Below are 25,456 nucleotides of genomic sequence, written 5' to 3'. Positions count from 1 at the left end.
TGCGTGCCTGCGTGCGTGTGTATTGTTGTATGTGCACACATGAGGACATGAATATTGTGCTATATTATGTTCAATTTGACATAATGTACCTCTGATCCAAAAATGTCCTTCCTGTCGTTGATGAGGATCCAGCCCAGCCTCCAGCCAGGGACCAGCCAGCGCTTGGCCAGGCCGCCACACGCCAGGATGGGCACATCACTGCTCAGGGAGGCCAAGGAGTGGGAGGTGCAACCGGGGAACACCTGAGAACGAACATAAACATTCATCTCAATACAAAACCCAAATCGCGATACAGTGTTCCATAGAAAAGCAATAGCAAATCATCTGTGTATTCTTTGTTAGTTTGCATCAGTGTGTGTGCAAGAAATCAATTCAAAACCATTAAGCATTAGAAATAACACAAATCACAAATCAACAAAAAATTATTTCATAACTGCATGTGTGTATAGTATGTATTTTCTGTAACATCTGCTATAACAGGGCAGACAGAGAAATGGCATGAGCAAGAGAAAGAGAGATACTGTAAGAAGAAAGGGGGGAAGAGAGAAGTAAAACAGGGAGCGGAGAAAACACTTAAAATATAGAACCGAAAGTGGAGTAAGCTGGCTTTCATTAGCACTGAGGCCTCAACGTATGGCAGGGAACCGCCCCACGTCCTATTGGCCAGAGCCGAGTGACTGACAACACATTTGCAAAAACATTTGAAACTTCACCTCAGTTACAAATATTCTGACTCTGGTGGTCACAGAGCTCTTGTGAGCTGTGGTGGGTTTTTTCCACAGAGAGAGCAGGACAGGAGACTATGGGAGCCAATGGGGAGAGAACCTGGTGTTTGCCAAACATTCCCCACTGTGATCTGATGGGGCTGATTCTACCCAGACCCATCAGGTCTCCACGCAGCTCCAGGTCTCCTCCTATCCTACCCCCACCCCAACCCCCACCCACTTCCTCCAAGCACACCCCTCCATCCCAGCCCCCCAGTTCTCGTGCTAAAAGTCAACATCTGCATTAATCACAAACATATGCGGCAAAAAGTGCACAGTCATTCTGATGTTGTGAGCGACGGAGGGTGTTTTTCTGAGGGAGACAGGGAGGGGAGGGAGAGAGGGTAGGGAGGGGGGAAGGGGGCCAATCGGAGCCCCTGGAATTTCCATGAACTCAACACCCACCACCCCCGCAAAGGTCAAATCCCACTATTTCTAACACAGTGTGCACAAAGACTGCAATATATGGTTGAAGTCCGGCGCAAGTCCATTATTTTCAATAGTTTTCTGCTGTGACGTGTGCTCTGGCATTGCCTTGGGATAGACTCCCATTTACCTGATAACAGCAAAGCATGCAGGATATGTAACCTTTCTGCAGAGGGTAGGACACTGTACTGTACCTTCACTTGCCCTGGTTGACCTGGCCCCCAGCCCTGCTGCCCTACCCTGCTGCCCAGCCCCACAGCAGTACCTCTCATTCACACAGTGGCATCAGTAATCCCCCCAGTGCTGATGTGGACGTGTCAGGCCAGTGCTCTGGTACAGGCAGCAGAGCTGAGCCAGGGGAAACCACCCCGTCACTTATTGATGGAATGTGCCTCGTTGGTAATACAGGAGGCCCGGTGGCCCAGCCTCCAAACCAAGCCAGCACCATGGCACAGCCTAGAGCCCAGAACCAGCAGCAACCTCCAGCTCCCTCCAGAACCACAACTCTGACCTGCTACTATACCACGAGTCTCAACCAGGACCACGTGCTTGTGTGTGTGCATGTGTGTGTGCGTGTGTGTGTGTGTGTGTGTGTGTGTGTGTGTGTGTGTGTGTGTGTGTGTGTGTGTGTGTGTGTGTGTAAACTCACCATATCGCCATAGATCTCATCAGCCAGGATTGGGACGCAGTGTCTGGAGGCAACTAAACAAAAGAGTCAACACAGACAAGACAATTAATGAGGCGGCGAAAAGATTACACTCAGGCATACGACTCAATAGCAGACCTGGGCAAAATATGTATTTGAAATGGTTTCAGAAACCTGAGGTGTGCTTGATTTAGCTTGCATCTTACACTTCAAAGACTATTCCATTGCTTCTGTTGTGCTTGACAAGTTAAATTTAGCTCAAGCCCAGGTTTGCTCCATAGAGAGGAGGATAGGCTCATGACTCCATAGTTGACCAGAGTGAATCGGACTGAACAGGACTCACCTGAGAGGATATTCTGTAGGTGTTCCTTACTGTAGACTGAGCCACAGGGGTTGGAGGGGTTATTGACGATCACACAGGCTGTTTTGTCATTGATCAGACTCTCCATGTGCTGCAGGTCAATCTCCCAGGACCTTTCGGGCTGTACACAGAGTAAATAGAAACACCAGAGAGTGAATTCCACCATTGGGGAGGTTACATGTCACACAGCCTCCCTTTGCTTGCTTTATTCACCTCTCTCCTTTCTCTGGCAAAGATTGAAGTGGGCCGGTGTTCACAGGTAGGCTATAGCACCCTTTATTATCCACCAGCACTTAATATAGAACATCTGCTCTAAAATACAAACCCACATACAGTAAAACTGAAATGAGTACCACAACCTTATTTAATTCCACTTCAAGCGGATTCTCTCCTGAACTCACCAGCAGGTTGTAGAGTTTGACCTGGATACCCAGGGACACAGCCAGGGTCTTGTAGAGGGAGAAGCCAGGACAGGGGACCAGGATATTGTCACCAGAGTTACACAGGACACTGATGGCCAGATCAATCGCCTGGCTACAACCACTGGTTAGAATCACATCCTGTATCAGAGACAGAGAGAGAGATGAGAAAGAGAGCAAGAGATGGTGAGAAGGCATGGGTTTAATGATTAAAACCACTCTTTTATTTTTGGCTTTATTGAGTCAAGGATAATCACCTTTGCCTCCAACGGGGCCTCGGGACAACTGTAGAAGTTTGCCACCACCTCTCTGCTTTTCTGGTAACCTGTCAATGAATAGGAGGTAACGTTATTGACACATCTGCAAAGAGGAATATTTCAAATGAACTAGTCTGCAGTGAGAAACAGTGTTTGCATGAGAGCTCCCATCATCATCAATCACTCGGGAGCTTTTCAGTTAATTTTCCAGTCTATTGGCTTAGTTTTACTCACAAACATTCTTTTAACCCCTAACTATTTCCCTGACCTCTCCAGATACCCAAGTGCCCTTGTACGATGTGCCTCTACCCCTACACCATATCCCTGTCTCAAACACTCTTGCTTCATCTTCTTATAGAATACCTTCTAGAACCTTCTTGTAGAATCTTTGTTATCTTGTTATATTATCCTGTTATCTTATCCAGATAAAAAGTTTTGAAATACTGGGTCCAGATGATGTGTTAATAATGTGTGAGTCTTACCAACAGAGGGAGCATAGCCATTGTATTTGTGTGAGTCTATAGCATCCTTCATAGCCTGGAGAACTTTGTCATCTGTAGGCAGGTTCCCAAACACAGTAGGATCCCCTGAGCAAGTCACACAACAGAGTTATATGAGGGAGGAGGGGGCAGGGGAAGAACAACAGAGAGAAGTAAGATATAGAGAGAAGGCAAGGGTAGAAGAAAGAGGATGTGGTAGAGGAACAGAGGACCGCCATAGAAGACATGAAAGGCAAAAAGGAGAGATAATAATAATAATAATAATAATAATAATATAGAGATACATAGGGGTGGTGGGATTCCAGAGTAATCAAGGAATGCATAAGCAACAACCTGAGGGGTAGCCTGATATTGCCCTACAATAACACACTCAGCATAATACTTATCAGAAGAGTGACGTAGTGCCTGGGTCTCACCTATGGAGAGAGCGATCATAGGCTTGTCGGGGTTGGGTGTGAGCTTCATCCCGTCTACGATGGCACGGATGGGGTTCAAGGTGTTGTTGGCCATCTCCGACGAACGGATGTTCCATCGCTGTCTGCGGCTCTTCGGTTTTGCGGGATGAACACTTCCCTTTACGTTGACGTGATGGATACCGTTCCCGTTCCCATTGACGGCGTGATGGATACCGCTCCCTTTCCCATTGACGGCGTTCCCGTTGGCAGTTTTTCCATTGACACCTTTTCCATTGACACTATTCCCATTCATTTGGACCACATAGGACTTATTCTCCATGTTGTAGACTAACTACTGCTGAAGGCGAGGAAATTGATGAGAAAAAAAAAGAAGAAAAAAAAGAAAAATATCATACAGTAGGCCTACATCATGATAAATTACTTGATTATCACATATACAACAGCAATAAACAACTGACGAAAAATATCTTATCAAGAAAACCTTGATAAAATATGATTTGGTCGACAAAAAGATCTGAACAGAGAAAAACCCGACATGTTGAATACAAACTCCACAGATGGATACTGATAAGTCATTGAGATCAAACACGCACGTATTTGAATAGAAATGCAACTCGGTATTGAACACCTGGTAGAGCAGAGCCATCTGTCGATCGGACTAGGACAAGTTTATGAATGCCTAAAAATCAATGCCTAAAAATCTCAGAAAATAAACAGAATGTTCATTTTCCATTGTTCAGTCCCTTAGCAGAAAAAAAATATCATGACGGGACGGGAGAGCAATAAATCTAATCTGAATTCCCATTCTAAAAGTCAAGTCGGCTCTGAGCTAGATTTTTTTTTTTTTTTTTTTTAAAGCAAATGATAAAAGAAACATCAAAGGGATCCGATGCACACAATTTAAAAGAAAGATATATTCTGTTATCTTCATAAAACAATAGGCCTGCACACATCTTACAAATGTAGGCATCTCCCTGGAAAAAATGCTAAAATAGTTGGTGTCTGCGTAATTATGAACATGCAAGCTACCTTAACTAAACAAGAATAGTCACTTATGAATCTAACTCACATTACTAGTAAGTAAGATGGATATTTTCTTTACTAAAAAAAAACCTCACTTTTCTAATTAGAAATAGATTGAAATAAATGTATGAAACAGGAATATCTAAGTAACAAGAGGCCTTATAAATACCTTTACAATCTCAAAATAATTTCACACTCCAAATGCAGGAATTCAAGTCAAATACTGTATATGAACATAGACTGATAAAGTCCGTTATAAGCCGGCTTTATAGCAAGCCCTCCGAAAATGGGTGTTGAACCCTGCCCATATTTTCATTGGTTAGAAACTGAGGGTTGTGCCATACACCCCCGTTACATCATCCCAAATAATATAAAACACCTCAAGGTTTAGGTTACACGGCATCATTTAACCCTTTCCAACGGACAGAGACACGGCGCTAGAGGCGAGATCCATGGGACCCCTGCTGTCCTCGTGCGTAAATGCGCAGAGGTGACGGGCGCGCATCCTGCGATGGGCTGCACAATTGCCTGAAAGCAGACAGTTAATATTAATTGTGTGTATTAACCAGTATGACTAGACCTAAACATAACATTTTAGACCTACACTTAAACATAACACTTTTGTGTTTATTCAACAAAAAGTGTTTTACTAATGTCTAATATTCATACTAATAAATATTGACATTAGCCTATATGGCTGATAACATCAGTCACCACGTCATTACCTTGAGAGGTATGTACCCTCTCTGTCACAATGTTTGCTTGATACATATAGGGAAGAGAATTTGCCGGAAGAGAATTGGAACACCCTCTCTGTTGGTTCCTAAAACCTTATGACAGTGAGCTACTCCTTGCATAACGGTCTTTCCCGAAGTTGTTTCGAGAGTGGGGTTTCAGTGCCCCCGTGCGTCGGGTCATTTTGCAATCCAATCTCTGTGAGTGGCAGTGTCATTATGACATGGGATTTAAGATAATAGCTGTACCCTAGGTCCCTAAAAAGTCGAATGTGTGTAATAACAACATCATTCAAGGAGTATGAAACAGAAAAGAATGTTATAATGCGTGAATGAGGAAAAAAAACAAATACTTTAATATACACTTTTTAAGTTGAAAAAGGTTTTAATATTAGTGATAGGCAATTTATTTCGTAAAATTGACGCATACAAAATGCTGATGAATGGGTTAAATACAATATTTATCTTTCTTGAAACAACAAAACTCCTAAATCGTGCGCTTGTGGATGCCAAATCAGGAATAGGGCAAAGACAACAGTAATAAGCTATAGGCTACATACATAAGTTACTTGTCATGCCTTATTATCAAGAGCAGTCATGTATTTAATTTGATGAGTCTGTGTTCATGGTGACAGTGGTCATTTCACACATTCAAATGTATTGGCTTCATCCATTGCTTCATCCATTGCTCTGTGGAGAGAGAGGTAGACAAACTGTTGTTTTCTAAATTATTCTGTTGACTCTCATCATGGTGAAGTCAGTGAACTGAGACTAAGGCATCCATGTTGCAATATACTGATAAAGAGAGAGCCACTCTGTCCTGAAACATTTACAGAAGAGATAACTTTTCTTCTAAATAAATAAATAAATACCTTATTAAAGCCTTTGATCCAACATTCACAAACCTCCCCTGGAACTTTGTACCCCTACCATCCCCTTATCATCTGGCCTAGAGCCCTGTCACTCTTCGTCCCTGTCTGTTGACCAACGTACTGCTCAAAGCCAACTTCTATATAACAAACATATTTTTAAACATTCAAAGTGTTGTAAAGAACATCAGTTAAAAATCCCTAAGCCTGAAACACGTGTGCCCCAGCTGACACTTTTCATCCTCAGGTCAGCGTTGTACTCAGGTCAGCATGTGCAATAGCACATGTGACCACAGGTCTTCTTTCCAATAACGTTTGAAATCCAGTGAAATCCAGCAACTCCCACACACTACACATGACTCAGGAATCACGATCCACGTTAATGTCTCCCTCATGATAAAGGGATGATATCGATGGCTTAATGATCCTATCCCTCCGCCTGGTGCAGGCCTGGGGGAATCACAGGCACCCCTGCCTGTCCTCCTAAATCAACCTCAACCCCCAAACATTTGATTGTATTTAAAATTTGATACATTATGACCCAGTTCAGAGTTTAACAAGTATGATGGAAATTCTCTCTAGTTCAACCTTTAGCTAATGTATCTATCAGGGAAGTAAGCAAGTGCACTCTTCAGGTAGGGAATTTCATATAAGCATGTATTGTAACCTCCAGTCAAGTTTTTGTCTCAGAGTCCTGCATTTGAGTCCTTTGTCTGAGTACTCCAGCCATAACAGAAGCATTGATGACCTGGTGACCGTGAGCACATCGCTTCACTTCACAGGATGACCTCCACACTCCACCCTCAGGCTTGTGTAGCAATGCAGGTCGTATAGTCAAAAGTCCAGTCAGAACCTCCATCATGGTATCCAAAGGGTTATACATACTGTAACCTGTTTGAACTGTGCCTATTGAATACTGTGCTGCAATACTGACATATGAACCTGAATGATTGCAGTATTCTATTCAGTAGTACCCATGTGGAAGGTAGTCAGGGTCCGAATGCAGTGAGCCTGGTTCTTCTTCAGAGCTAGAGTCACAACTAGAATAGAGCGTGTTCATGTCAAAATGAGAATACACCGGCCTTTGGCTCTGTTTTACACTCTCCTCCTCCACCTCCTCATCATCATCATCTTCACTGTCCTGTTCCCCAGACAGCAGATTTCTGGTTGATCTTGACTCTGTCACACTGATACACTCTTGTGGGGTCAGTTTTCTCAGTAACACATATGGCTGTAGAAGCTTAGACTGGAGTAGAAGGGCCTGTGTCTCCACAGACATCCTCACTTGGACCCTGTGGGTCCTTCTCCCTACCTCAGGCCTGTCTGGTGTCCCTAAGGCCTGCACAGACAGGAGCCTGTGGCTAGAGGTGGTATGTTGGGGTAGAGCCATTGGCTGAGGGGACTGAGGTAGAGCCACTGGTGGAGGGCGGGTGGGGATCTGAGAGGGGCTGGAGGTGTGTATAGGTGGAGGTAGATGTTGGGGGAGACAGATGGAATGGGAGGGTGTCTGCCTGTGAGGCGGTAGATTATGGGGGGGATAGAGGGGGAGGGAGGGGGTCAGGTCCAGTGATGATGAGGTGGAGGGGGACCCCTGATGGACAGCAGGGGCATAATCACCAGTCTGAACCAATATCTGCTCTTCAGAACACTCCTGTAGAATACTCCTCACCCACCTCTGGTGTCTAGAGCACAGCTGCAGGGGGGAAACTTCCTGCACTGCATCACATTTCTGCCTGTCCCTCACCTCATCTATCACCTCCATGTCCAACCCCTCTTCTTCTATCTCCTCCTCTGGCCTGCCTTGGCTCCTTTCTTCTCCATCAGTGCCCTCCTCATCCACATCAACCTTCTCATCCCTCCTCATCCCCTCCATCCCCACGGCTGCCCTGCCTCGCCACCTCTCCTTTCCATCAGGGTCCTTCTCATCCACCTCCTGCACCCCCTCCATCCATACCTCTGCCTCCTCCTCTGTCCCGCCTCGCTCTTTCCCATCCAAGTCTTCCTCCTCCAGGAGAAGTGGACTATCTTTGTCCACATCCCCCCCAGACACTTCCACAGTAACCACTTGTAGCTCCATCCCCTGCTCCTCCACACAAACATGGAGTGAACCCAGCCCCAACGAGGGACATCTCTCCACTCTGTTACCCTGGCAGGTGCTCAGGGTCCGGTAGGGACTTGTCCTTTTTGGCTGTGACAGTCTCTCCTTGAACACTCTCTTCCTGATCGGCCCAGGTATCTCACACTGGTGTCCTTCACCCATCTCCATAGCAGGTGTACCTCCCTCCTTCTGGGCTCCAACACTGGCATGGCACTTGGAAGTCGATGTAGCTATAGAAGTCAAAAGAGAAAGAGTGTTTATCTCCCTGGAGGTGTTCTAGACACTGTGTATACAGTATCTCATAGATCATATCAGATGAAAAGTGGCACACTGTGTCACTGTGCTGATTTTGAAGACAGTTTGGGCTGGTAGTTAATGGTAAATAAGATGTGGACTGTTTTGTCCCATGGTTAACAAAGTGTGCCTGTGGACTGTTTCTCCAAAGTTTAACAAAGTTAGTCATTTACTTGTATTTACCGTTAATTAGCAACTGCTTCGGATCTCTTTTTCTCATCTCATACCCTTTTTCTTCATATACTCCAAAAAAGAGAGGAAAAGGATGAAACCTGACAAAGTTTAGTCAAATAAATCATCATAGCATTGGACCAAGAGTGTGTGGCTTCATTCTTTTCTGAGTTCTTATTTCATATGCTGACTGACCACAGACTCTTACCACAGAGCAGTAGCCTCTTCAAAGACGTTGGAATGGAGGTTGGGTAACGGGTAATAAAGCTGCACAGTAGCTCCTCCTCGTAGGACCTGGGATGCTCCTGCCTCAACAGCTACAGGAGGACACATTCATATGAACACTCACCTACACATGAAATTATGTTTAAAAGGTATACAATACTGTAAGAGTATAAGAAACCTGCATGTTAAAGTTGTAGTTCTTGAAGGAATCTGAATCACAGACCCAAGGTGTGCCAAGAAAACATTCCCCACACCATTACACCACCTCCACCATGAGAAGGTCTACAGGTGTTCCTAATAAAGTGTTCAGTGAATGTATATCACAGTTATGTCCCTTAGGGGGGAAGCACATGGACAACTGATACTGGCCGTGTAATGTGTTATTGAGTAGATAAATTATTAATTTGATTTATCCCAATTAATGAGACACTGGTGTCAGTCTCACGTTCTGTGAAAAAGTGAATTCCTACATTCTCATTCATTCACACACACACACACACACACACACACACACACACACACACACACACACACACACACACACACACACACACACACACACACACACCTGATCAATGTATGTGTCAGTTGGCAACACTGCCTCCAGCTCCTGAAGATAATTAAGCAGCCTATCCTCCAGTTTCTGGGCATAGCATTCACCATACTGATCCTCCATCAGATCCTGCAAGACAGTGAATACATTCACACTTTTATACTTGGAGGAAATACAGAGTAACTGAGATTGTGTACATTGTGAATGCACTGAATGCATTGGTGCACAGTGAATGCATTGACAAATCATTTGTATCTATTGAAATGATCACACTAAACTTACTTTGTCTACATATGATGTTTAAGCTAAACCATACAGTAATTCCTCTTTTATTTACCTTATAGTAAACTTAATGCATTCTCATAACCCTAATCTCTCCAACCCATCTTGTATCAGGTAGGCTAACTACTGTATACCCCAGACAAGAGATTTGACCAGTCTAAAAAAAGTATTAAAACATAATGCCTTGCTGGAAGTAGAAAGTTACTGTCAACCACAGATCTAAAATCAATATTAAAAGTATCCTTTATCTGACCCAGTGTCACTAGTAAGGAACAACATCTACCTTCTCCATGATACCATAGACATGTAGGTTCTCTGAATATACCATCTTCTGGAATCAAAGGTTGGTTATATAGCACCCCCCACTGAACAGCAAAGGGACAGCTACCCAGCCCCGTATCATCCCAACATCCAGAGATATGCATCTTCTGCCTCATTCACATTCTCTTTACAACTACAACAACCCAGGCATAAGCAACTAAATCGAGCAGTAACTGTAGATGGACTTAAATGGAATAACTGAAGGAGCATAGGATTTGGTTTACTTTGATATAGGCTTTACGCTTAGTCTTGTCCATAGCCAGGGTCTGGGCCAGAGACTTGAAGTCCTGATGGTTCTTCCTCATCAAGTACATCTCTCGTCGGCTCTGAATGTGAGAAAATGAGCAAAATGAGGATATTTAGAGCTGCCACCCTGGCCTGGACCTTTCAGAACTGGGGATATTCAAGTCAAAGAAATCTAATGAAATGCTTAGTTTAATCACGTTTATTACTTTGACAATTTTAAAATAAAGCACATACAGTATATTACAAAAACATAACAATTATGCACAATTCTTTAATCAATGAGACATTGTAGTTTATATTAAGTGCCTCCCTCTGCAGCAGCTAATAAAATACTTACACATTCATAGTATTGAGGTAATCTACTTGGAAAAAACCTCACAGTCTTGACAACGGTGTTGACAATGTCTTGGTCCTCACGAAGCATCCACATCACTATCTGGAAACATCAAACAATCACAGCTGCTCACTTTGTCCTACAGTAACAAAGCCTCATCAACACCATAGTGGTGCCAAACCATTCAATAAAACAAACACACACACATACACATACACATACATACACACACACACACACACACACACACACACACACACACACACACACACACACACACACACACACACACAAGGGCCACTGCCGAGCTGGCATTTGCCACAGCACTTTTCAAACAGGTGTGGCGGCGCCCCACCACTTTGGATAGCGCATATGGTTTAAACCCCTGAAATATAAAACAATATAGCCTATCATCACTGACGGGGAAATGTGTAGAGAAAGAGCGAACGCGTGGACCTCATCTGTCGCTCAGCTTTTGCGCTCTGTGTGGGCAGGTGAAAGCGCATGAGAGAACGAGAGAGAGAAATGCGCGAAAACGTTAAACCAAATTGTATAATATTTACCTTTTTTATCACAAACTCGCAATCGGACCATTTGAATATGCTGTCCTGAGCCAGGATGCAAACATAACTGCAGAGAACTTTTGGAGACAGACCGGCAAAGACGTTAAGCCCCATCCTATTTCGCCCTATCCTATTTCGCCCCAAGATTAACGACGTTGTAAAGCTAAATATTATTTCAAGTTAATATTTAAATTGAGCCAACTTGTATTTCTCCCACGGTTAAGTTAACTGCAATAATAAGTTAGTACAATAATCCTGAACTAGTTGTGGATGTTTCGCCCCAACGTTAACGATGTTCTCAAGCTGAATAAAGTCAATATTGAGTACGTCCTAAGGCATCGCATACACATTTCGCCCCACCACTTTTACACATGTCGCGCCACCTCTCGCACGCACACGCACACGCACACGCACACACACACACACACACACACACACACACACACACACACACACACACACACACACACACACACACACACACACACACACACACACCATGGTCTTAAGGCCAAAGATGATTTTCATGTGTTTGATTGGGGCCACCAGTCTTGGCAGTAGTGTGTGGGTGACCTCCAGAAACTGCATCACCCTCTCGAAGCGCTTGATGTCCCTGGCCTTCATTATATACCATGCCTGGGCAGCCATCGCACTCAATCTCCGTGGCTCGTCTAGGGTAAGAGACCCCAGGTTATCCTCTGGCCACAGGCTAAGGTTCAGACCTAACATACATAGAGAGAACACATAGAACATTTATCACTACCAGAAGCTGTGTACTGTATATATGTATCACTGTTAAAATGAATTCCTCTGTGTCTGCACTTTTTGGGTCAACCCCATTCAATCTCAGGAGATTAGTTGAAAAAACGAATCTAGAACAACAATTGGGAAGTGTCACTCATGTTCCAAGAGATTTGCTTTGGAATGTCTATTCATTTTCTGAGCTGTGTAATTTAAAATGGAATTTACCCCCAAATATGCTGTATCTATCAAGAACCATGTTGTAAAACGTAATCATTGGGGCTTAATCAACAAATAACATTCATAACATTCAACAAATTCACTTTTTATAGAAAATAGTTTTTGACATCTTTCAACACTAATTCATGTTTTCAAACACACATGTTCAAACATTGAAAAACAATATACCGTACCTTCCATTGTGTCCATTATTTGATGTGCCCAGGCATATTCAATGATCCACATTGGCAGCGATGGGATGCTCAATAAAGATTCGATTTCTGATGGCTTGAAGTGTTCAAGGTCTCTACACTCCATCTAATTTACTTTTATGCTGACAGTGTTCCCAACTTCAGGGTCAGATGCCAGGTTACTTGCGGTCACTATTTTTGGTCCATTCATAAGTAGAAAAAAACTTTGGGTTTACAGTCAGCCATCACAAAGCCGGTCTCTGTGGCTGAATATATATGTACCGGCGCGCGGGCTGGACATGCACAGACATGTTGTAAAAACCTGTTCAGCAAAACTATGCTGCCAAATACTTCTGGGTCAAAAGGAAAGACTTGTCAAGATAAAAGTACTAAATTAAAACATAATGAAACTGCATCGTTGCTTTCAGGTGAGGACTACTATTCTGAAATTGTACTTGAAGAATCTGACCAGGAAGTAATTTTATAATAAAAGGTTATCGAAGACTACAGAATGTCATGCTTGTATTTTATTCACTTCAAATCTAAATTATAAGTGTGTCCCCACTGCAATTAACACAATAGCGTGTCGTGTAACGTTGCAAGGTAATGTTATGTAATATTATGTAATATTATGTACAGCATGCATGGTCCAATGTCATTGCAGGAAAGTGCTTGCAGAGCAAGCTGGCTAAGCTAGCTACTAGCTAGCTTGATAAGAAAGATAAGATGACAGTCAATGCTCTTTCTATAATTTACCTTGGGGCCCCTTGATGAGTGGACCAAGCCAGAGGGACCGAGCTATTGCGGGCCACAGCACATCTTTCAGTAGAGGGAGCATGTGGATATCCTTTAGTAAAGTATTGTTTTTATTTGTCAGTTGTCATGTGCATACTCTTATTACTCTTTGCTGTGTAAACATGCACTCAGCCAGACTCAGCCAATAGCTCAGATACTTATTATAAATGTGCAGTTGGATAATAACTGGGTACTAGTAATCAAATATGATTTAGTAATGTATGTTATAGCTAACACATCCTGAAATGCCCCTCTACATATCACATAATTGGAATGTGATTGGTTCCTTTTGTCTTGTCTCCAGCAGGTGGTCTGTAGCTAACAGTGGCTAGTAGGACCCAAACATAGCCTCAGACCCAGAACCAGACAGAGCCATGAACAGAACTCTGTGCACTTCCATGCTGTTATCCAGGGCTTACAGGTTGTGCCTATCCAAAGCCCCTCATCACAGCGTCACCTATGGCTGGGCTGGTGTCCCTCCTGTTCCCTCTCCTGCCTCGAGGTGTCACTCTACCAGCATCAAGGTGCGCTCCTACCTCCAGTACATGAAACGGAAGATCAAACCCCCGCCCAGTCCTCCATACACCCACGTCTGCCAGGTGGGGGACCCTGTGCTGCGAGTGCAGGCTGCAGCCGTGGACGCCGGGGCAGTGCTGGGTCCGGAGGTGCAGCTAGTGATCCATAACATGGTGAAGGTGATGCGGAAGCTGGAGTGTGTGGGATTGAGCGCACCTCAGGTTGGAGTGCCGCTACGTATATTGGCACTGGAGTTTCCAGAGCGTATGCTGGGGGAGGTCTCACCGGCGGCACAGGAAGCCCGTGGACTCACTACTGTGCCGCTGCGCATTTTTATCAACCCTGAGCTGCGTGTGCTGGATGGGCGCACGGTTCTGTTCCAGGAGGGGTGTGAGAGCATCTCGGGGTTCTCTGCTACGGTCCCACGCTACCTCTCTGTGGAAATCTCAGGTGAGATACATTACATATACCTGCTACAATGTCATTGGGGGTCTCTCAAAGCCTCTTATAATGAAAAAGGTATAATTAGTCCATTTAAAACTGCTATATGACTTAAATTACATGGCTAGTTGGGTTGGCTTAACCCTAGTTCTACTGTCTGAAAAACAAAATAGTGACTTGAGTAAATTTGCAATGATGACTAACTGCATAATTCCTGAAATCAAGTAAACTATGCTGTTGTGTGTGTGCATGCGTGCATGCGTGCGTGCGTGTGTGCATGCGAGCGAGTGAGAGAGAGAATCATTAATGTGTTAATCTATCTTTCCCAGGCCTGAATGAGAAGGCAGAGCCTGTGACCTGGCAGGTGAGCGGCTGGCCTGCACGGATCCTGCAGCACGAGATGGACCATCTAGATGGAGTCCTGTACATCGACCGCATGGACAGCAGAACCTTCATCAATGTTAACTGGGAGGCCCAGAACGAGTAGCAGTCTCAAACCTACTCTGGGGCTTATTCAGGATGATAGAACGTCTCCGAATGTTCATTGACATTGCCTGTTCTCTCTGACAAAGAACAATCTTGTCAGCTCTACAAGACATGCCTGCAACATTCTGCCCTCTGAACACACCCCTATGATCAGCTATCACATAAGAGGGAGCCAAGGAAGGAAATGTAAAAGGGTTTAAAATTATCCTACCCCAGTCCAGCACCATGTCTGTGACAAATAGACTTTCTGAGTAATACATGTTGTAAGGACAAGACATACTCCTAAAAAAATGCTGAAATGTTGGTTCTCTGCAATGAAATGGTTGGGGTAATAGAGCGTGCGTCATTCCCTGTCATGACTGAACTGTATGATGAATGTTTAGGTAGAATTCCTATGAGTTGATTTGTGAACATAGCACAGGTTATTATTTATTCATCACTGAATGAGCCGATTGTTGTGCTCAGAGTAATTTTATGTAACTGGAGTCTGGAAAAAAAAGAGTTCTCTGGCCACATTATTCAATGCAAATGCAATTTATTTCCACACAAATAAAGGAACTTAAAAATGACAGACAAACTGATATGTCACCAGAGATGTCATACGGTAGCTAAAGGGTGTTAAAAATAAGCTTGTTGCATTGATTTTTATATGATGGTGTTGTACTCAGCAATCAATACAATAACAATACATCATCTACAGTAGCATTCAATAAGAGACAGACGCATGTTCCCATTTTGAAATCCCACTTTTTATTTAAATCTCTTTGCAGACAACAGAACCAATACAAATAAGTATACTAAATTTCAACCCCCAACATACAGTATTGTTAAAACTGCAACAGTCTCAGAACAAACCTCTAACTTAAGTACGTCTCCATATCTCAATGTTTAATGGCAGTTGATTAAATAGTCATGTAAATAAGGCTACATAAAGAATAACTGAAGGTTCCACACTGAAACCCAAATAGAAAAATATATGAGTTCTTAAAAATGAAGGGTAATTATGAATCAAAAGGCAACATGTGGGTGATTGCCATTATTATTATCAATATGGTGCATTTATCAATTCCAATGAGCCTTTTAGGTATTGCTTAAAAGGCACAGTGCTTTTGCCAATGGCTAAAGTGCAACTCAAATAGTTTGTAAATTCAAACTGTGGTGGACTGGTCAAAGGGCTGGCCACAAGCACAGTCAAGCGGTGTTCTATACCAACAGTCTTTACAATACTCAGCACTGCAGTACCTACACAGGATGTGTGGAGGCTTGGTGCACACCTGACCAATAGAGCAGCCACCCAACTTACGGATATCATGGTTTCTCAAGCACTGTGCTACCTCTCTGCATTCACTGGTATGAAACACCATGCAGCTGAAGCAGGCAATGTGAGGGTCGGGGTGGGCAGGGTCGCAGCAGCCATGTAAAGGAATAGGCTGAGGTGTAGTGATGCTTCTTCCATCAGACTGATCAAGCAGGACAGGGGACTGTCTCTGCTCCTCATGGACAGGGGGCAGAGCCACACCTCCCTCTCTAGGACTCCCTCGCTGTGGTGGTAATGACATTCTACTCTCTCTGTGCTCCGATTCGACCAGGTCACAAATCTCATGCCCCTTGTCTTGGCACTTAGACAAACAGGCACTGCTCACACTATGTAGGGTGTTGCAGTCCTTGCAGTGTTGTATATACTGATTGTGGGACTGGATGGAGCTGCATTTCTGAGCAGACACATTCCCCCAGCCATTCCTAGATGCTTGGGATGTGAGTGAGTGTGATTCCACCCTCTCTGACAGCTCCTCGTATGAACTTTCCCTTTGCTTGTAAGATGGGCTGTTTATGGTAGGCACTAATGGGGCAGTCTTGGTCAACTGGCAATTCAGCGTAGAGACACATACAGTCTCTCTTGGTGTGGAAATGCCATTGGTGCCCCTTACGATAGTCGGTGATGTGTTAAACCCTGACTCTCTCTGCGCGTTGTTACATTCCAGGTCCTCTGCTGTATACAGATCCAGGTCTAACCCCATGGGAGACAACTCCGGTAATTCCTCTTTCAGTGGTAGGGTGGTTTCCAACCTCTTCTTTGTGTTCTCCAGCGCCACCTGCAGGCTGTGACCCTTCTGCCTCTCTTGGACCAGGCTCAGCTCCCACTCCAACCCTCCCCTGGCACGCTCCCCTGAATTGGCCAGTAGGAGTTGACATTCGCAGCGTGCGGTGAAGAAGGCACAGGACAGGCGGAGGAGAGTGTCTACTGGGACAGCTGGGGAACAAAGCTGAAGCTCCTCGCACCATCTAGTCTCCGTGGCATGGTATCCTAGCAACCCAAACAGTTCTAGCACTTGCTGCATGGATAGTGCAGGCTTGACGTAGTGGGTGAACATGCCTGAGAACATCTGGATAGAGAGAAACAAGAGAGAGAAGGGGGAGGGAATGAAAGAGAGAGATAGGGAGGTAGGGAGAAAGAGAGACAGAAAAGGAGAGGGAGGGAGAAAGTAGTTAGTGAGATATAAATAGTACAAACAATATTTTCTGGACAAAGACCCTTTCCACATTTTGATTTGAGATAGGAATTAAACTATATTCACTGATAGCCAGCATCCTTGCCTGGCTCACAATCTGTATGTAGTTTAGCCAGCTCCACAACCCTAACCCTAACCATGACAAGCTATTGTTGTCGGATGTTAACTAGTCATAGGAGTTGGCTCAAGCCCATACAGATCTGGAGCTAGACTACCAAACATCCCATATCTAGCACATTAAATTAGCATACCTTTACCACTCTGTATTCTTTTCTCCAGGGACAAAGGTATAGGTTCAGGGCTGCCAGTTCCAGCACTTCAAATGCTCTGGCCAGCCGCTCCAGACCAGATCCAGCTCTGCCCAAGGCGGGTGGCACTGTCTTGAGTGACTCCTCCATCAGACTCAGAGGGTCCAGTCCCAGTGTGGAGTGTGTGTTCTGGGCACAGCTGTCCCTCAGTAACCCCTCTACCTGCTTACACAGGTCCTCATCTCTACACACCAGGTTCCAGTCACCCTGTTCGATCCTGTGCTCCAAACTAGTCCGGTAGGATTCTACCAGATCTCTGGCTTTCTTCTTCCCAGAGGCACTCATCTCAGCTACAGGAAGGGAACATGACAATATAGCAACATTAGAATGTTATGGATGCAATCTCTGGACTGGACGTTATCTAGAATTTAAAATATTGATATTGTGGTGAAAAGTAAGTAGGAAGAACCATGTTTATGAGAAGTATGCTATGGCGCATTAACTACTCTACTGAAAGTGAAAGTGACCTGACATGCTTATAGTATAACTGTCTATCAAAGAAAAAATGTACAATAACAGGGCATCGTTAGCAAAGAACCGTGAAATGCCATTTTCACGAACATACGTGTAGACCGGAGCTATCAAAAGTGTAAAAAAAAAAAACAACTAGCTACTGTCATCGAGCAGAAGTCATGGCGGCTTGCTAAATAACGTTTCTGTCTCGATTGCCAGTATTTTGCTGACACTACATAAAATGTTTGTAACAGCGTTTGTGTTTAAATCCAAGTAGCGAAACGTCTCTTTCATTTAGCTACCAGCTATCATGAAATGAAATAGCCTGTTATGAACATACTTACTGACGGAATATCTTAGCTTGCTAGTTAGCTAGCTAGCTGTCTGCATGGCTTACTTGCTCACGTTTTTATCAAAGTAGCTAGCTAGCCAACTTGATGACATTAAAACAGATAACGTTAGAAATCTCACCTGACACTTGTGTAGCTTTTTGGTAAAGTATTCCCTAATTCATTGCGATCATATGGAGTACTGCTAATGAAATTCATGAGCATGATTTGAACTCCAAAAGTAAACAGTGTCACGTGTCACTTACCCCAACATGTAGGTGTCCTAGTCGGATGTCTAGAGGCTTTTTTATTAGCCCTCTAATCTAACCCCACCAGTCACTCCACCAGATGGCGACAATAGAGTGTATGTTATTGATGTTCACAGCATCAACTGTCATTCTTGTAGCCTTCCTGTGTTAAGTATGTTCAATTTGTGAAATGTATGAACATGATTTGAAAGTCTTGATTTAACATGAGAGTGACTGAGTGAGCGTGTGCGTGTGCGTGCGTGAGAGAGAGAGAGAGAGGGAGAGAGAGAGAGAGAGAGAGAGAGAGAGAGAGAGAGAGAGAGAGAGAGAGAGAGAGAGAGTGAGAGAGTGAGAGAGAGTTAACGGGCGTGGCTTTGGTGACATTGCCACTGTGATTCGTTTAAAAGGTCTCGTCCCAGGCTGTGCAAGATGCTCTCCACAACCTGCCACCCTTACTCTGTCGGCATTACTGGGACTTTATCTTTGCACATCCCTGTGGACCTATATCTAACATGACAAATGTGGACAGAGTTGTGTTGGCTCTCGGTGGAGCGGGAATAGTGGGCTCTGGGATAGTAAAGTCACTTCTTGACAAAGGTAAGAACCCCCCACAATCGACATTTTACGCATGGTTGGATCAACTTGGCACTGGTTCTAGGGCAATTATTTCTCTGCCCCTCATTATAGGCCTATATTATGTGATGTTAGATAATTGATGCGGGAAAGTTAATTAATTCAACTCGAAATTGATGAAAATACGGTGAAAGTGATGAGAGTGAACGAGAAAAGAAATTCATTACCGGACTTTGCGTCTCTTTACGCACAAGCATCCTTTGTGTAAATCTCTTCAAAATGTAAAAAAAAAAACTGATGTCACTCAGAGCTTTCGAAATCCACCAAGCATTTAATATATATAATATTTTGAACTCATTGTTTTACTGCTTTAAAAGTGGCGGTAAAATATGCTCTCTTGCGTAACGCATTCCCCTAGACAGTCAAGGTGATGATTTCTATGAACATGTGGTGGCTTTTCTTTGGATCGAAATGTCACAACAGTGTGGCACCTGAGATAATTTAGTGGAGAGTAATTGGTCAATTTAGTCTATACAGTATTAGAGTTTATTTTAGCCTACTTAGTTTTGTTCTGTAAAGTTTGTAAATCCACAACAATAATCCATAACATATGTTATGCATCCATATAGGCTATATCTCATTACACTTCAAATGACCAATAAGTAAAGTTAGCCTCTTGAAGTTCTTTGAAGTTCTCTCATGTTGTTTCTTGACTAGCACAGCTGTCTTGTCCATGATACCCCATATGAACCACAGTTATCAATAAACCAGATATCTCCTGTCATATCTCCTGCTTCAAAGTTTGTCAACTGTCAGTCACAATTGTCAGTGACAGGGGTGGCCTCATTGTTATTGTGCATATAATGCTTTATCTCTGTGAAGATAAACAGCAAATGTGTTATTAAATGTGTATTATTCTGCATGTCCCAATGTGTAAAGGTTTCAAGGTGGCTGTCATCTCCAGAGACAACAGCAGATTGGAGAGGCTGAAGGGCTTTGTTTCTCCTGCCACCAGAGCCAACCTCACCACCCTGGTGGGAGATGTCGGTAAGAGCTTTATTATTTTTAATTTAGTATACCACATACTAAATCAAACTCATATCAGTATTATTCTGCAATGCAATTTAGAAATTATACATTTTTATCATCTGATAACAACTATCTCCCAGAATGATCACACTGCTCCTCCTTGCTCTCAGGTACAGAGGAGGGGGCGGAGGAGGCCAAACAGGCCTTGTTGAAGTCTGTTGGGAATGTAACAGACATTGTGTCATCTTTGGGCTTCAGCTGGTGGCAGGGTGGGCCCCCACACACCCAGTCTCTGAAAGAACTCAGCTGGGTGAGCCAACTCTCAAACTAACCTCACAGACTAACCCAGCCAGGGCTGCTGCTATCTTTTCACCCGTCATGATTTCATTAGTTTTTTTCATCAAACCTGTCCTCTCCTCTTAGTCAGTTCCACTTTGATCTGGTTCCACGTCTATTGCTCATTTCCTCTCCACTACTGCTCCACCCCAAAACTGCAGGGGCACGTCATCACTGTGGCTGACCCCGTTTATCAAACTGTGTGTGTGTGTGTGTGTGTGTGTGTGTGTGTGTGTGTGTGTGTGTGTGTTGTTTCAGTTGGGACTGGGAGCATAGCAGAAAAAGAATTTCCTTTGGATATTAGACACAAATGATAAATTACAAAGGCAATCTATTCTATTCTATCCAACTGTATTCTACTCTATTCGTGACCTATTCCTCTGTTCCCTCCGATGCATATCTCTCCTCTTTTCATCTCTTTATTCCTCTCTTCTCTTTTTACCTCTACCTCTTTATCCACCCCCAGGTGATTGAGACACTGCTCTTCAGCACCTTTGTATCATGGAAGGCCTTCTTTCCCCTGGTTAGAGACGACTCCAACTGTACCTATACCTTTATTACAGGTGAGTCTGCTACACTTGGCCTCTCCCCCAACGCCGGGGCCCCACCCAGGACCGTCCCCACATCCCATCCAGATACCTACTGTACCTGAGAGTCCCTCAGAACCTCATTAGAGCTATATTTTCAAATATTTCGATGACAGAGAGAAAACACTTGATAGTGTGCAGTGCATGTTATCCTAAACATGAGGAACAACTCTCTGCTCCAGTTGACAACTCCTGATGCTGTTCATTCCCTAATGAGTGTGACTTATGGGTTATTGGGCAGTTGTAGTGCATTTATAATGATGGCAGTTTCCATGTGAAGGTTTGACAAGACGTTTGGCTATATTTTGTTAATAGCAAAGCATATCTCATATTGGTAATCTGACTCCAAGTAAAGTAATTATCACTATGTGCAAAGAATTGTTGAGTTTGTGCTGATTTAGTGCAAGAATGATCAAATAAAATGAATCAAATGAGGCTTTGTATACTCATACAACTATTACAAGGCAAAAAAATAGAATGTAAAATGTTACATTCTAATAGAGAGAGAGTAGAGAGAGAGTAGAGAGAGAGAGAGTAGAGAGAGAGAGAGAGAGATGACCACAGGTCATTCAAACAATGCTATTAATGACGAGAACCTCACAACAGGACAAAGAAAAGAGAACAAGCTATTCCCTGACCTCTGCTTTTACAGTATTTCAATTAGGAGCTGTTTTCAAGGAGACCCAACCAGAACCAGATCACTTCTATAGTGATGACATCACAGCTCAGACACCTCTCAAAACATCCCACAGAGCTCACAGCCATTTTTCTCCTCTGGGGAAGGGCTCTCAATGTAGGAGGGCAGAATAGCTCCCCCTTCACAGTGACGTGTGCTGTGCTACAGGTGGCGCTGGCGAGAAACTCCTGATGCCTGGTACAGGGTTCCTGACGGTGGGTGCTGCCAGCACCTTGGCATTCTGTCAGGTGCTACGAGAGGAGTACCCAGAGGTGCCCTGCAAACTCAACCAGGTGAGGCCTATATCTACCTAACATCAAATGAAACTTAATTCAAATCAAACTGTATTTAAAGTTAATTTAAGATTGAAAATGTAATCTTTAGAGAAAAGTAGCCATGAGAAAATAGAGAGGAAACATTATCGGCTGGGGCAGATTCAGGAGCAAAGTGGCAGTCTTCAATGTGGCAAGTCTCCCCTGATTTAGTTGCATGTAGTTTAAATATGAACCGACATGACTTGGCCTTTCTCCCAGGTGAAGATCAACACAGGTGTGGCCCCTCCAGAGCGCATGGCTCCTGGCTTCCTGAACCACCTGGATCTGGGCGAGGCCGTGGCCACCCTGGTGGAGCGACGGAACACCTCCCACACGGTGATCCCTATCAACGGCCCGGCGGACTTAAAAAACGTCATCCTGGAGGGGAACCTCTAAGACCCCCTCCCACACACACACACACATACACACACACACACACATACAACTCCCTGGCTGCCATAGGTCCCTGCAGCAGAGCATTCTCCATACCATAGTGCTTGACTCATTCACTCCTCATCTGTTTTTATAACTGTTTATCACAGTTGATGGTTTTCTTTGCATGTCTAATTACTGTATATCTGTAAGGTAAAATCCCAAGCTTTATGTGACTTCATGTGACCGACTGATATCGAAACTCAGTCTCTTACTCAAACTGTAAGACTGTTTTAGCCCACTGAGCTAAAGCCTACAGTGGGCTATGCTGGGCTTGTGGCGTGCAGGAGACTTGGGTTCTAAACACAGTCGGTCACATTCACGCTCATTGCTATAGCTTCTGCGGAAATTGCCCTTTATTGTTCAAGTGTTCATTCAACAGCAACGAGATGCACTACCCTGGAGATTGATGGAACTGTGCAGGCACTTTGAAGTGTAGATGATATAAAGCAGAGGTTCTCAACTCCAGTCCTGGGGATCAGAGGGAAGCACAAATATTTGTTCTAGCCCAGTACCAAGGGTACCAGGTTGGGGGGGGTGAGGAGGGGTGCTTAGCACATTTATATCCCGTAGCGTGACTCCCTGTCCTGTTCACACACGCCCTCCGCCCACCCACCCCACTGCCCCACCCTCAGCTCTATCTGTGACTAATTATCTGGGACAGCACATACCATAAATAAACAAAGCGGGGGTGAGGAGGCGGGTTAGTCCTCCGGACGCTGGAGCCAATATACAAGGAAAGGAATATCACAGAGTGCATTGTTGTCTTTGTTTACTGTCTTGTTGAATGGCATACTGTACATGCTCTAGCAACAAGAATGTATATTTGTCATGCCAATAAAGAAGCCTGAATTGAGACTACACTAACTATTCTAGAGTGGATTGGAGAGAGGGGGGGGGGGGGTGATGCAGGTCAGAGGTGGTTGGTTAGGGTTTTGTTTTGACCCTGTTGGCTGACAGCTCAATTAGGCCAAAACTTAATGAACAGCAGGGTAGAATCCACTGCTCTCACTCTCTCTCCCTCATTTACACACTCAGATGCCCAGCCATGTTCTCTCCCGGACAATAGCTTTCCTCCCTTAGGAAAAGGAAAAGACAATGTTCTTTTGTAGGGAGAGAGAACAAGGAAGAGGGGATGACAGAGGGCTTACAAGGTCTTACCAGGCACATCAGGTTGAGAATCAGCTTCTGAAAGGGGGCAAAAGCAGTGGAGGAGAGCATAGGGTGAAGGGGAGGGGGGGTAGTATGAAAAGAGCATAGAAGAGGACAGAATGGTAATTCAATAAATACAGTACACAATTCGAATGCAAACTAATTGCACCATTGTTGCACCAAGTTTAGTGCATGGGTTGGGCCTGATAACACAACGGATCACTGAGACCAGACTGAAACCATAGTAACGAGAGAGACAGAACAGTTATGTGGGCGTTAAATGGTTCCACTGGTTTTGATTAAAAAAAAAACATTCCATAAAACATGGGAATCAGTTAGAGGATTGAAATATTGAAACAGACGGAAAAACAAATACAATGAGTTCTTGGCAGTATCACACTCACAGTATCACGCTTTCCGTGAGTGCAGCAAGCCCTCACCAAAACATTACTATAGTTTTCAGTTACTAAAAACACTCCCTCACAATTGACAGGCCAAAAAACACCACAACACGCACAGAATACAGTTAAATTAACAGACTGAAAGACAGACAGATAGGCAGCATTTTTATTTGACCAAGTCTGAAATCTATGAAGCAAACACATATTTCAAATAAGAACATGTGTGTGTGTCTGTCTGTCTGTGTGTGTGTGTGTGTGTGGTCCCACATTCACTAGCTTAGGAAGACCAAGGGTTTAATGAACAACAGCCTTATCGTTGGGGTGGTAAGGACAGCTGAAATATCAGTTAAGCACTCCATCTATTAAAAAACATTTGGTGTTTTTGGAAACAGTGATATAAGCCTACACACTCCAGAGGCTTTTTTTTTTCTTTTTTTCACATTTACAGCCAGCTGAGGTCAGAGGCAGATGGAGAGGAGAGTTTCAGCTCACGCGATCTTCATCAGGGTGTGGCCAGCCAAATCAAGGAAATACACACACCAGGGGAGGCTGGAGGTAGAAATCAGAGGAGAAATCATTCATTCAATTCCATGCATTACAATGAGCCCATCCTCAGATTTCTACCTTCACCCGTCTCCCCTGACATACACATACACATGTAGAAACAGCACAAAAATAAAAACAACATTGTTATTCATCACTCATCACAATTGGTTCCTAATGTTGACATGAACTGCAGTTTCCAGTAGACTGTGAAAACAGGGTCACATATCTGTTTTCTACAGTACTTGAAGACCTCACTGAACTGCTCCCCTCCCTGGATGCCAGATCAGCCCCACTGTCTAGTAGATCTGGAATAGATAGGTATATCTGCTGCATACCCCCAGCCTCCATGGTCTTTACCCTCCAACCCAGCCTCTTCCTCAAACTTCCCCAGCTTCTCCTCCAGCCCAGCATCTCCTCAGCAGCCCATCAGGTCAACATTACTCTAATCACTCTCTGCCTGGGACTCCAAATAAATAAATACAAAATAAAAAAACAACAACAGCAAGCGTTACTGTGGGCTCACTGAGTGCAGCCTAGATTAATAAAGTTGTATTGTAGTGAATTGAACACTGCAGAACTATGCTTTCATTCCTGTTTGAATGAGGGATGTATTTATGACATTTCAGTGGTAATAATGAACACATTCTCAGACTCTTTTTCATCTACGTCTT

At 43.9% G+C, this 25,456-nt stretch overlaps 4 protein-coding genes across 11 annotated transcripts in view; 2 read left to right on the top strand and 2 right to left on the bottom strand.

The window, feature by feature from the left end:
* tat (tyrosine aminotransferase) overlaps nt 1–4,108 on the bottom strand; it is a gene marked incomplete at both ends in the record, with an annotated part of 5,426 nt that extends 1,318 nt beyond the window's left edge. The window contains 7 exons of the mRNA XM_083666192.1: nt 90–242; nt 1,840–1,892; nt 2,180–2,318; nt 2,599–2,757; nt 2,874–2,941; nt 3,356–3,460; nt 3,790–4,108. Coding sequence (XP_083522318.1) covers nt 90–242; nt 1,840–1,892; nt 2,180–2,318; nt 2,599–2,757; nt 2,874–2,941; nt 3,356–3,460; nt 3,790–4,108 — 996 coding nt within the window. The remainder of the gene's footprint in view (nt 1–89; nt 243–1,839; nt 1,893–2,179; nt 2,319–2,598; nt 2,758–2,873; nt 2,942–3,355; nt 3,461–3,789) is intronic.
* Nucleotides 4,109–13,150: 9,042 nt separating this feature from the next.
* Nucleotides 13,151–15,493, top strand: pdf (peptide deformylase, mitochondrial). Of its 5 annotated transcripts, none has more exons than XM_083666361.1 (3): nt 13,151–13,256; nt 13,753–14,414; nt 14,735–15,493. In XM_083666361.1, exons 2-3 carry the CDS (start codon nt 13,823–13,825, stop codon nt 14,890–14,892), a joined length of 750 nt encoding a protein of 249 aa, XP_083522487.1. In that variant the 5' UTR covers nt 13,151–13,256; nt 13,753–13,822; the 3' UTR covers nt 14,893–15,493. The 5 variants fall into 5 exon arrangements, with proteins under 5 accessions (XP_083522487.1, XP_083522491.1, XP_083522488.1 ...); XM_083666365.1 differs by having other exon boundaries at nt 13,163–13,256; nt 13,756–14,414; XM_083666362.1 differs by having other exon boundaries at nt 13,177–13,505; nt 13,756–14,414.
* A 131-nt stretch (nt 15,494–15,624) lies between these two features.
* On the bottom strand, nt 15,625–18,884 carry spata2l (spermatogenesis associated 2-like). 3 transcript variants are annotated; one of them, XM_083666356.1, is made up of 3 exons: nt 18,758–18,884; nt 17,653–17,999; nt 15,625–17,275 (listed from the first exon to the last, which is right to left on the bottom strand). In XM_083666356.1, exons 2-3 carry the CDS (start codon nt 17,992–17,994, stop codon nt 16,040–16,042), a joined length of 1,578 nt encoding a protein of 525 aa, XP_083522482.1. In that variant the 5' UTR covers nt 17,995–17,999; nt 18,758–18,884; the 3' UTR covers nt 15,625–16,039. The 3 variants fall into 3 exon arrangements, with proteins under 3 accessions (XP_083522482.1, XP_083522481.1, XP_083522483.1); XM_083666355.1 differs by lacking the exon at nt 18,758–18,884 and adding an exon at nt 18,634–18,756; XM_083666357.1 differs by lacking the exon at nt 18,758–18,884 and adding an exon at nt 18,634–18,756 and having other exon boundaries at nt 17,659–17,999.
* LOC310802094 (uncharacterized protein) lies at nt 17,817–23,549 on the top strand. Of its 2 annotated transcripts, none has more exons than XM_083666367.1 (7): nt 17,817–17,946; nt 19,147–19,336; nt 20,252–20,359; nt 20,512–20,651; nt 21,144–21,240; nt 22,109–22,233; nt 22,474–23,549. In XM_083666367.1, exons 2-7 carry the CDS (start codon nt 19,252–19,254, stop codon nt 22,648–22,650), a joined length of 732 nt encoding a protein of 243 aa, XP_083522493.1. In that variant the 5' UTR covers nt 17,817–17,946; nt 19,147–19,251; the 3' UTR covers nt 22,651–23,549. The 2 variants fall into 2 exon arrangements, with proteins under 2 accessions (XP_083522493.1, XP_083522494.1); XM_083666368.1 differs by lacking the exon at nt 17,817–17,946 and adding an exon at nt 18,086–18,103.
* The last annotated feature ends 1,907 nt before the right edge of the window (nt 23,550–25,456 follow it).

The sequence above is a fragment of the Argentina silus genome, assembly GCF_951799395.1.
Source record: "Argentina silus genome assembly, chromosome: 3".
Lineage (NCBI taxonomy): Eukaryota > Metazoa > Chordata > Actinopteri > Argentiniformes > Argentinidae > Argentina > Argentina silus.
This window is presented reverse-complemented; position numbering and strand designations above follow the sequence as displayed.